The 12,287-nt window shown below is 43.4% G+C and overlaps 1 protein-coding gene across 5 annotated transcripts in view; it reads left to right on the forward strand.

Moving 5' to 3' along the window:
- The window catches only part of PCM1 (pericentriolar material 1), a 146,962-nt gene that overhangs the window by 22,954 nt on the left and 111,721 nt on the right, over positions 1-12,287 (forward strand). For 3 of the 5 annotated variants that reach the window (XM_044299703.1, XM_044299717.1, XM_044299710.1), the window contains exons 5-6: positions 4,605-4,775; positions 4,865-4,978. The exons of the other annotated variants lie outside the window; for them this stretch is intronic. In XM_044299703.1, the coding sequence (XP_044155638.1) occupies positions 4,605-4,775; positions 4,865-4,978 (285 nt within the window). The remainder of the gene's footprint in view (positions 1-4,604; positions 4,776-4,864; positions 4,979-12,287) is intronic. 5 annotated transcript variants of the gene reach the window in all.

Consider the following 12,287-nt stretch of genomic DNA (forward strand, 5'->3'; position numbering starts at 1 on the left):
TATCGGTTTTACCCATATTATCGGCTGATATTCAGGATTATGAACGGTATTAGCATCTGTTTTGCCGATATACCGATCACGTATTAGGAATAAGGATCGCGCTGTTGTCAGCGCTCTGTGTTCCCTCAGCAGCACAGGGGAGAAGGAAGCAGTGTCTCCCTCCCCCCTGTGCTGCCACCAATGAGAGGGGGGAGGGGCTGTGGCCACTGCGCCACCAATGAAAATACCTCTCATTCATTCATATACAGCAGGCGGGAGCTGGCTGCAGAATCACATAGCCGGCTCCCGACCTCCATGACAAGTAGCTGCGATCTGCGGTAGTTATTCCCTCAGGTGGATCGCAGCTAACGCTCATAGAGGTCGGGAGCCGGCTATGTGATTCTGCAGCCAGCTCCCGCCTCCTGTATATGAATTAATGAGTTAACTTCATTGGTGGCGCAGTGTGCCCGCTCCCAGTATTAATCATTTGTGGCAGTGGCCACAAGGTCCCCTCTCCCTTCCTCCTCAGTGGCAGTTCCGATCGGAGCCCCAGCAGTGTAAGGCTACTTTCACACTAGCGTTCGATCGGATCCGTTCTGAACGGATCCGATCATATTAATGCAGACGGAGGCTCCGTTCAGAACGGATCCGTCTGCATTATATTGGCAAAAAAAAAAAGCTAGTGTGAAATTAGCCTGAGCTGATCCAACCAGACTTTTACATTGAAAGTCAATGGGGGATGGATCCGTTTGAAGATTGAGCCATATTGTGGCATCTTCAAACGGATCCGGCCCCATTGACTTACATTGTAAGTCTGGGCGGATCCGCACGCCTCCGCACGGCCAGGCGGACACCCGAATGCTGAGCGGACTGATGCAGTCTGAGCGGATCCGCATCCATTCAGACTGCATCAGGGCTGGACGGAAGCGTTCGGGTCCGCTCGTGAGCCCCTTCAAACGGAGCTCACGAGCGGACAGCCGAACGCTAGTGTGAAACTAGCCTAAGCCTGGGGCTCCAATCGGTTACCATGGCAGCCAGGACGCTACTGAAGCCCTGGCTGCAATGGTAACATCCCTGATGCTGTGTGCACAGAGCAGCATGGAGAGTGTGAGGTCCTATTCACCCTGATGGAGATCTATCAGGGTGAATAGGACAAGGGTTCTAGTCCCTAAGGGGGCTAATAGTAAAAATAAAAAAAATATAAATGAAAAAGAAAGATTTACAAAAAAAAAACTACACGTTAACAATAAACATACATTTTCAGCGGATGTAATGGCGAACAGGTGAACAATGAAGAGGAGATGGCTCGCGCCTTCAGCTGATCGGCAGGGGTGCTGGGTGTTGGCTTGGAAGTTCTATACATTCAAATTGAAAGAGGACTTGTGACTTTTGCTGACATGTCTGTTTTAGTGATTACTTGCGTTCCTCATGTAATAACAATTCAGGAGCCTCTATTCCTGTGACTATATGATGTGCTATTCCTTTATTATTCCTGCTTGCAGGAGAAGAGTTTTGAACACTGAGAGATTTATCAGAATTGGTGTAAAGGAAAACTGCCTTAGTTGCCCATAGGATGATAAAAGGTGGAATCTGATTGGTTGCTGTGGACAAATAAGCCAGTTTTTCCTTTACAACAATTTTGTTAAGGCTAGGGCTACATGACGACATTTGTCGCACCAATGTTGCGTGACAATTTTTATGATAGTCTATGGTGTCACGCTGCGAGACAATGGAACCAAAATATCCAAGATTTTTCTGTGTCTGTTGCAGTGCAACACAATAGACTATCATTATAAAAATTGTTGCGCGACACATGTTGCAGTGTAGCTGTGCCTGTGTGTTGCGCGACACATGTCGTGTAGCCCTAGCCTAAATCTCCCCCTATATTTGGAATGCCTGTAAGGAATGACGGGGATGGAGCTGCTCTCCTGGTTTATCACTAGTGAAGTGAGGCGTTCCGACCCCAGCTTTATCTGCGCAGGCACTGCTGAAGGGGATTAGGTTTGTACTGGTGTTACATATAAAGGAAAATTACAGCTTCATTAAAAGAAATGGCCACAAGTTTTCATGGAAGAAAACTATATGGTTTCAGCAGTTGAATTTTGTATTACAAGTCCTTTACTCGGCTCTTGGCAAAGTTTTATCTTTTAAAAGTGCTGTAAAGGTTTTACAAGTTAGTTTTACAGTTTTTACCTGTTTGTTAGTTAAGCGGTTTTCCCATCTCAGACATTGCAGCATATCGTAGCAATATGCCATCAATGTCAGATAGGTGCAGGGCCTGCTCCTTTCTCCAGAATTTGGCTGTTTTTGTAACTCCCATAGCAGTGAATGGAGGGTGGCTGCGTTTGCACAGTGTTCTCTCCTTCACTTTGTGGGGACCGTTCCGATATGCCATCAATGTCTGAGGATGCCTCAGTCTCAGATCCAACCAGCCAAGGTCACTTCTCTGGTATAATAGCTGGAGTAGTTGTTAGTTATCAGCTATTCCTGACTGTTATATGTAAGGACTTGTGTTTATCTGCTTATTTTTCTTAAATCTAACTTTTCTGTTATCTTGGATGAAATATTGGAACCAATTAGGCTGAGTTCACACGGGCGAGATTTCCGCGCGGGTGCAATGCAGTAGGTGAACGCATTGCACCTGCACTGAATCCTGACCCATTCATTTCAATGGGGCTGTGCACATGAGCATTTTTTTTCATGCATCACTTCTGCAATGCTTTAAAATCGCAGCATGTTCTATATTCTGCGTTTTTAACGCAGCCCTGGCTCCATAGAAGTGAATGGGGCTGCGTTAATAACGCATTGCATCTGCAAGCAAGTGCGGATGCAATGCGTTTTTCACTGATGGTTGCTAGGAGATGTTGTTTGTAAACCTTCAGTTTTTTATCACGCGTGTGAAAAATGCATCAAAACGCATTGCATCCGCGCGGAAAAAACTGAACAACTAAACGCAATTGCAGCCAAAACTGACTGAACTTGCTTGCAAAATGGTGCGAGTTTAACTGAACGCACCCTGAACGCATCCGGACCAAATCTGTCACGCTCGTGTGAACTCAGCCTTACTCAAGTTACAATGGTTTTAACATACATTGGTCGTCTTGGAACCAATTCTTGTTTATTCAAAGTAGTAAAAACAAGGCGTTTCTGGGGAACACAACCCCCTTCAATTAGGTTATCACATCGTGGTCCTCTGGTTTTTTGCACCAAAGGCTCCTTTTATTTTAGGCTACTTTCACACTAGCGTTTTGGGCGGATCCGTCTTGAACGGATAAGTTTGTATTATCTGTAACATAGCCAAGACGGATCCGTCATGAACTCAATTGGAAGTCCAATGGCAGACGGATCCTTTTTCTATTGTTTGGCTCAGGTTCGTCAAGTGGACAACAAAACGCTCCAGGCAGTGTTTTGGTGTCCGCCTCCAGAACGGAATGAAGACTGAACGGAGGCAAACTGATGCATTCTGAGCAGATCCTTTACCGTTCAGAATGCATTAGGGTAAAACTGATCCGTTCTGGACCGCTTGCGAGAGCCCATGACTGATCTCGTAAACGGAAAGCGAGTGTGACAGTAGCCTTATCTGAAGTACAATTATAAGCATTCCAGAAGTTGTTTTTGTTTTTTTACTTTCATTGACAAATACATCAAGTTCATGCAAAGGCTCAATTCGTCCAGTGTTAACCCTTTTTCAAGATTTTTGCTGTTTGCCCTGGATATCTGCTTCTGCGCCAAATCCTGAGTGATGCCAACCTACTCTTATCTAATCAGTGCTTGACGTTTATCACCATTTCTGTGTTACTGTTTGTCCACCGCATTTAGAGGATTAACAGGTCATCAATAAGATTGAGATCTCGGAAGATTCCTGGCCATGGACCCAGGATTTCCGCTTGGTTATCACTTTTACCTTGGGACATGGTGTCCCATCGTGCTGGAAAAAGCATTGTTCATCACCAAACTGTTCCTGGATTGTTGGTAGAATTTGGTTTTGGAGGATGTTCTGATACCATTCTTTATTCATGGCAGTGTTTTCAGGCTGAATTGTGAGAGAGCCCTCTCCCTTGGATGAGAAGCAACCCATGCACATACATGGTCTCGGGATGCTTTGCCCCAGTCCTCTGCTGTCCAGTCCCTGTACTCTAATGGTGCAGCTTTAAAGCTTGATGATGATCTTATTGGAGAGGCTGAAAGTCAGTGTTACAGGGAGACTGGTGGCAAAAAACTTACTTTCTCAGTTGTAATAATTGGCAGCTTTTTAAGGTAGTTGCCCATGATCTGACAGTACTGAATCCATATACTTCTGTAGGGATGGAGTATAGAGCAGAAGTGCCGGTACTACATATTGGTACATGCTACCAGTACTTCCCTAACTGCACACCACCTTTCTCATGGGGGGAAAGTAGTCGATGATAAATTGTTTTCATAGCGGGTGAATGGAAGTCTGGCATGACGGGTGTCTTCCTGGGGAGATTGTCCCAGCAGTGCTCCTCATGGCGTGTGCGCTGTAGTGTTGTGCACAATGTCTGCTTCCTTGCTCATTACAGACCATTTATCTCTTCTTGTCGGTCATAGACATCATCACAGCAGGCTTCTCTATGGTTATATATAATTCCTACCTTCTTCTGTAGGTTGTCAGTAGACTTGTACAGATTCGCATCCATATCGCCAAGACCAGCTCCCTGAGAGATGACCTTATCGAGAAAAGCGAAAGGTCTGTGAATGTCGAGCGCTTATCAAACTTAATTCAACGTTTAAAAGACCAGGAAAACTGTTACATAAAATTTCTTCAAAAAATGCTTGTAAGTGCAGATTTTACAGTGTGCTTTGTGTCAGGTCTGTGGATCATATGAGCTGCTGCTTGTTGATTTATGCTAACACAATATTTCAGGCTAGCGAAAATGAGGAGGATGCCCGAAGTCTAGATTCAGCAGTGGGATCAGGGGCTGTGGCTGAGAGCACATTACTGAACACTGATGTGCGGTCTGAGGCTTCAGATGCCACGGTAAGAAGCGTTCATCTTAATACTGATAACATATGTTTTAGGGCTAATTCAGACGGCCGTATGAATGAGACCGCATCCCTTCCGCAATTTTGTGGAACAAGGAAGAGAGAAGCGCTCGTAGGGTAGTATGTATGGTAAGAAAAAGGAGATTCAGGATGAGTAAGCTCACCTTATTTGGTTGTGCAAACGTAGGCACAACCCTAGTGTACACAGGTGGTAGTTGGAGGTCGGTGCTGCCAGTGTCATCTAATCCTCACTAGAACGGGTTGCCAGCCCCTGGGAGGTAAGTAATGATATTGAAAAGGATGGGACACACGTGGATATCCACCCTCCGTGAAGACACTTTGTCGGCGCAACTGAACGACCAAGCGAATAAGGATGTGAACTTTTGTTTATTCAAGGATGACAACGGAGCATACAAAGCTCCTTTTTCAAGTCTGAAAAACATAAGCCTCACACACTGACACAGCCTCCGATCCCAATACAGAGATTCCACAGCTCCACTATCACTAGCACTGAGCTGCTGGCTGGGTTTTTAAACCCCAGCCCAAAACCTGGCCTGGACATGGGGAACAGCCACCCACCCTGCTCTTTGGCTGCTCCCAATAAGAACTGGCCCGGATCGGCTTTTCAGACACACTAAGATAAACAGTGTCAGCGAGCACTAGCTGCCGCTGACACACACAATAACCGGTTCCTATCTCACCGAGGCCAGGATCCTCGGTGACACGTACCTTCCGTCAATGACTGACCCCTGCGCCTTCCTACAATATATATACATTGTATAATGTCATTTACCACAGTAAAAATAAAATCGGACGGAAGACCAGGAAATATGTGCGGAAATTAAAAGATGATAAAATTGGGGAACAGGTGAACGATATGGTGGTGATGGCGAGGAGAGTACATATATAAATATGGAAAGTGTTGAATAAATACACAATTAGAAACATTAGAATAATTATTTGTGCTGCATTAGTTTGTCTTGCAAAAATATTTAAATCTGAAAATAAATTTCGCTGAGATATTAGAAGTGTAAATAAATGAATTCATAAATATATATAAAGGTAAACGCAAATGAATAAATATTTCAATCAATCGATTATTATTTAATCTGTGATTATTGGTTGGTGGAAGGGTTGCAGAATGGATAAAATATATTTTTTTAAAATAGGTGCAGGTGCAGTGTCCAAGGGAATGAGCTTCTCACCCTTAATATATGCCAGAAATAGGACAGCACTCAAAGACTTGAAAAAACAGTGTCTTTATTCAGCCATGTGAAGCAGTAGCAATGTTTCAGCTCACAACTGAGCCTCTCTCAAGCCTCGCTTGAGAGAGGCTCAGTTGTGAGCTGAAACGTTGCTACTGCTTCACATGGGTGAATAAAGACACCTTTTATTCAAGTCTTGGAGTGCTGTCCTTTTTCTGATAGATAGATATATCTATCTATCTCACACACAGTACAGACCAAAAGTTTGGACACACCTTCTCATTCAACGAGTTTTCTTTATTTTCATGACTATGAAAATTGTAGATTCACACTGAAGGCATCAAAACTATGAATTAACACATGTGGAATTATATACATAACAAAAAAGTGTGAAACAACTGGAAATATGTCATATTCTAGGTTCTTCAAAGTAGCCACCTTTTGCTTTGATTACTGCTTTGCACACTCTTGGCATTCTCTTGATGAGCTTCAAGAGGTAGTCACCTGAAATGGTCTTCCAACAGTCTTGAAGGAGTTCCAAGAGATGATTAGCACTTGTTGGCCCTTTTGCCTTCACTCTGAGGTCCAGCTCACCCCAAACCATCTCAATTGGGTTCAGGTCCGGTGACTGTGGAGGCCAGGGAATTTGGCGCAGCACCCCATCACTCTCCTTCATGGTCAAATAGCCCTTACACAGCCTGGAGGTGTGTTTGGGGTCATTGTCCTGTTGAAAAATAAATGATGGTCCAACTAAACGCAAACCGGATGGAATAGCATGCCTCTGCAAGATGCTGTGGTAGCCATGCTGGTTCAGTATGCCTTCAATTTTGAATAAATTCCCAACAGGGCCACCAGCAAAGCACCCCCACACCATCACACCTCCTCCTCCATGCTTCACGGTGGGAACCAGGCATGTAGAGTCCATCCGTTCACCTTTTCTGCGTCGCACAAAGACACGGTGGTTGGAACCAAAGATCTCAAATTTGGACTCATCAGACCAAAGCACAGATTTCCACTGGTCTAATATCTATTCCTTGTGTTCTTTAGCCCAAACAAGTCTCTTCTGCTTGTTGCCTGTCCTTAGCAGTGGTTTCCTAGCAGATATTCTACCATGAAGGCCTGATTCACACAGTAACAGTTGTTCTAGAGATGTGTCTGCTGCTAGAACTCTGTGTGGCATTGACCTGGTCTCTAATCTAAGCTGCTGTTGACCTGCGATTTCTGAGGCTGGTGACTCGGATGAACTTATCCTCCGCAGCAGAGGTGACTCTTGGTCTTCCTTTCCTGGGGCGGTCCGCATGTGAGCCAGTTTCTTTGTAGCACTTGATGGTTTTTGTGACTGCACTTGGGGACACTTTCAAAGTTTTCCCAATTTTTCTGACTGACTGACCTTCATTTCTTAAAGTAATGATGGCCACTCGTTTTTCTTTACTTAGATGCTTTTTTCTTGCCATAATACAAATTCTAACAGTCTATTCAGTAGCACTATCAGCTGTGTATCCACTTGACTTCTCCACAACGCAACTGATGGTCCCAACCCCATTTATAAGGCAAGAAATACCACTTATTAAACCTGACAGGGCACACCTGTGAAGTGAAAACCATTTCAGGTGACTACCTCTTGAAGCTCATCAAGAGAATGCCAAGAGTGTGCAAAGCAGTAATCAAAGCAAAAGGTGGCTACTTTGAAGAACCTAGAATATGACATTTTCAGTTGTTTCACACTTTTTTTATGTACAGGTCCTTCTTAAAAAAAATTAGCATATTGTGATAAAGTTCATTATTTTCTGTAATGTACTGATAAACATTAGACTTTCATATATTTTAGATTCATTACACACCAACTGAAGTAGTTCAAGCCTTTTATTGTTTTAATATTGATGATAAAACTTACCAGGAAAGGTTAAAAGACCTTAATATGTATAGCTTGGAAGAAAGAAGAGACCGAGGGGATATGATAGAAACTTTTAAATACATAAAGGGAATCAACTCGGTAAAGGAGGAGAGCATATTTAAAAGAAGAAAAACTACCACAAGAGGACACAGTTTTAAATTAGAGGGGCAAAGGTTTAAAAGTAATATAAGGAAGTATTACTTTACTGAGAGAGTAGTGGATGCATGGAATAGCCTTCCTGCAGAAGTGGTAGCTGCAAATACAGTGAAGGAGTTTAAGCATGCATGGGATAGGCATAAGGCCATCCTTCATATAAGATAGGGCCGGGGCTATTCATAGGATTCAGATATATTGGGCAGACTAGATGGGCCAAATGGTTCTTATCTGCCGACACATTCTATGTTTCTATGATTTTGGCATGCAGCTCATGAAAACCCAAATTTCCTATCTAAAAAAATTAGCATATTTCATCCGACCAATAAAATAAAAGTGTTTTTAATACAAAAAAAAAGTCAACCTTCAAATAATTATGTTCAGTTATGCACTCAATACTTGGTCGGGAATCCTTTTGCAGAAATGACTGCTTCATTGCGGCGTGGCATGGAGGCAATCAGCCTGTGGCACTGCTGAGGTGTTATGGAGGCCCAGGATGCTTCGATAGCGGCCTTAAGCTCATCCAGAGTGTTGGGTCTTGCGTCTCTCAACTCTCTCTTCCCAATATCCCACAGATTCTGTATGGGGTTCAGGTCAGGAGAGTTGGCAGGCCAATTGAGCACAGTAATACCATGGTCAGTAAACCATTTACCAGTGGTTTTGGCACTGTGAGCAGGTGCTAGGTCGTGCTGAAAAATGATATCATCTCCATAAAGCTTTTCAGCAGATGGAAGCATGAAGTGCTCCAAAATCTTCCTGATAGCTAGCTGCATTGACCCTGCCCTTGATAAAACACAGTGGACCAACACCAGCAGCTGACATGGCACCCCAGACCATCACTGACGGTGGGTACTGGACACTGGACTTCAGGCATTTTGGCATTTCCCTCTCCCCAGTCTTCCTCCAGACTCTGGCACCTTGATTTCCGAATGACACGCAAAATTTGCTTTCATCCGAAAGAAGTACTTTGGACCACTGAGCAACAGTCCAGTGCTGCTTCTCTGTAGCCCAGGTCAGGCGCTTCTGCCGCTGTTTCTGGTTCAAAAGTGGCTTGACCTGGGGAATGCGGCACCTGTAGCCCATTTCCTGCACACGCCTGTACACGGTGGCTCTGGATGTTTCTACTCCAGACTCAGTCCACTGCTTCCGCAGGTCCCCCAAGGTCTGGAATCGGTCCTTCTCCACAATCTTCCTCAGGGTCCGGTCACCTCTTCTCGTTGTGCAGCGTTTTCTGCCACACTTTTTCCTTCCCACAGACTTCCCACTGAGGTGCCTTGATACAGCACTCTGGGAACAGCCTATTCGTTCAGAAATTTCTTTCTGTGTCTTACCCTCTTGCTTGAGGGTGTCAATGATGGCCTTCTGGACAGCAGTCAGGTCGGCAGTCTTACCCATGATTGCGGTTTTGAGTAATGAACCAGGCTGGGAGTTTTTAAAAGCCTCAGGAATCTTTTGCAGGTGTTTAGAGTTAATTAGTTGATTCAGATGATTAGGTTAATAGCTCGTTTAGAGAACCTTTTCATGATATGCTAATTTTTTGAGATAGGAATTTTGGGTTTTCATGAGCTGTATGCCAAAATCATCAATATTAAAACAATAAAAGGCTTGAACTACTTCAGTTGGTGTGTAATGAATCTAAAATATATGAAAGTCTAATGTTTATCAGTACATTACAGAAAATAATGAACTTTATCACAATATGCTAATATTTTTAGAAGGACCTGTATATAATTCCACATGTGTTAATTCATAGTTTTGATGCCTTCAGTGTGAATCTACAATTTTCATAGTCATGAAAATAAAGAAAACTCTTTGAATGAGAAGGTGTCCAAATTTTTGGTCTGTACTGTATAGGTATATCATGTTATATTAGATACCTACATATTCTCATTGATGGGGTAGGTACATAGGACGCGCTGTGACACTCGGATAAATGAGTAAAAAAGGACCCAGAGGGTGCGAATGTCGGTGATATATGTGTGTAGATTAAATGAGATTGATTAAACAGGAGAAAAATTGATAAATAGGATGTGTGTTGGTGGGGGAAGGAGGGGAAAACCATGAGGAAAGTAACTGTGAATGGACTCAATAACGTGACCTGAACCAACAAAGTAGCGCAGCAGATCGCGCGCTGGAAGACAGGAGTGGCGGTATGAGGGGAAGATGCTGACAGCTTGCACTGACCAGAGGACTGGAGGCTAAGGATGAAAGTGCACAGGGAATCACTGGCAATGAATATATAGCGGGGGAAGGCGGGATGAGCGGCAATGAGATGAGGGTTTTGCCTTGGATGCCGATGACCAGAAGTTGAGGATGCAGGAACGCTTCCTATGATGCTGGGCTCGGACAGATAGATAAAGCGCGCCAATTTAAAAGGATGAGATGGGGAGTGACCAGGGTTGATTGATGGTGAAGAGGAGGAGGGAAGGAAGCGTGATTAAAGGGACGAACTGCAAGAAAGGGCTAGAGATATTAGAGACATTAGGATTATGGATGTCCAATGTATTAATGATTGGAAGTGGATTTGAAAATGAAATTTGGAATGGATTAATTATGGAATAGTAAAAAATGGAGATTTGATTAAAATGGAAATTTGAAAAAAAAAATGGAGGGGAGGAAGAGTAACTGGGAGGTTGGGTATATGTGAGTGATGTGTGAGAAAAGGCATAAATGTGTGGAGAAAATTGCTGAAATTAAAGATGAACTAAGGAGGAAATATTTGAATTTGGTTGTTGCTGATAGACTTAAGGAGTTGACGTGGGGGAAGAATAGGACCTAAAAGCGGTTATTTTTCAAGGGTTCATTTAGGCCAAGTGGTTCCAGGGTCTGCATTTTGAAGATCTCTTTTCTTTTTTTTTTCCTGAGGTGTTGTAAACAGCTGGAACAAGTGCTTGGTATGTGTTCTATAGGTGTTATAATAAACTGGGTCGGGTCTTTATTATGATATTGTAAAAAGTGTCTGAAGACTCCATGCTTCGTGTAGCCGTTTGATGTTCCAACGGTGTTTATTGGTCCTTTCTCTCAAGCTGAGGGTTGTGCAGCTTATGTATTGGAGTCCGCAGGTACACTCTAGGAGATAGATGACTTATGAGTAGAAACAGTTCAGGAAAGTCTTAATATCAAAACGTTCACCTGTAAGATTACTACTGAAATTGAACTTCCATGATATATTTAGGCAACATTTACATAATCCATGGCCACATTTATAACTGCCATCAAGGTTAGGAAAAAACGTTGTTGATGGAGTGTTTTTCTTCATCTTGCGCTGTTGGCTGGCAGCTAGAAAATTCTTAAGTGTTTGGGCCCTTCTGAACGTCAGTTGTGGCTTGGGTTTAATATGATCCTTCAAGAACGGATCTGCCAGCAGGATCGGCCAATGTTTGGTAAGGATATCCCGTAGGACTTTTTGGTTAATATTGTAAGTGGTGATGAATGTGGACTTGTAGCTCTCCGCTCTTTGGGGGGACCCCTTGTCCTTTATGTTTTGATACTAGGCACTCCTGTTGAGTATAATTTTTTAATCTTTAAAACGCTGCCTCAACAATGTTATTATGGCAACCTTTGTTAAGGAACCGGTGAGTGAGGATGCGGCTCTGGGTTATGAAGTCTTCATCATTGGTGCACTTTTTGTGATGTGAGGTAACTGTTTCCATCAACTTTCTCGAAAAATGTTTGTTTCAATGGATCCTTCTTTAATAAAGAGTACGAGGTCTAGGTATTTGATACAAGTATTGGAGTAATTTGCTGTAAAGGAAAGGCCAAAGGTATTGTTATTGAGATGTCTAGTAAAGTTGGCTGCCTCGTTGATGTTCCCATCCCATATAATTAGCAAGTCGCCTATATACCTCCTGTAGAAGACTATATTTTCCGACCAGGGGTGTTTGCCATAGATGTATTGTTCCTTGAACAGTCCCATATACAAATTTGCAAAACGCGTACCTATTGCGGTGCTTTTTGTTAGGCACCGCAATTGGGCAGCAAAAGATGCGTACAGCACACAGTGTGCTGTCCGCATCCATGGCTCCATTTTGCGGCTCCGCAGAAAAAAAGGC

The sequence above is a fragment of the Bufo gargarizans genome, chromosome 1 (genome assembly GCF_014858855.1).
Source record: "Bufo gargarizans isolate SCDJY-AF-19 chromosome 1, ASM1485885v1, whole genome shotgun sequence".
Taxonomy (NCBI): Eukaryota; Metazoa; Chordata; class Amphibia; order Anura; family Bufonidae; genus Bufo; species Bufo gargarizans.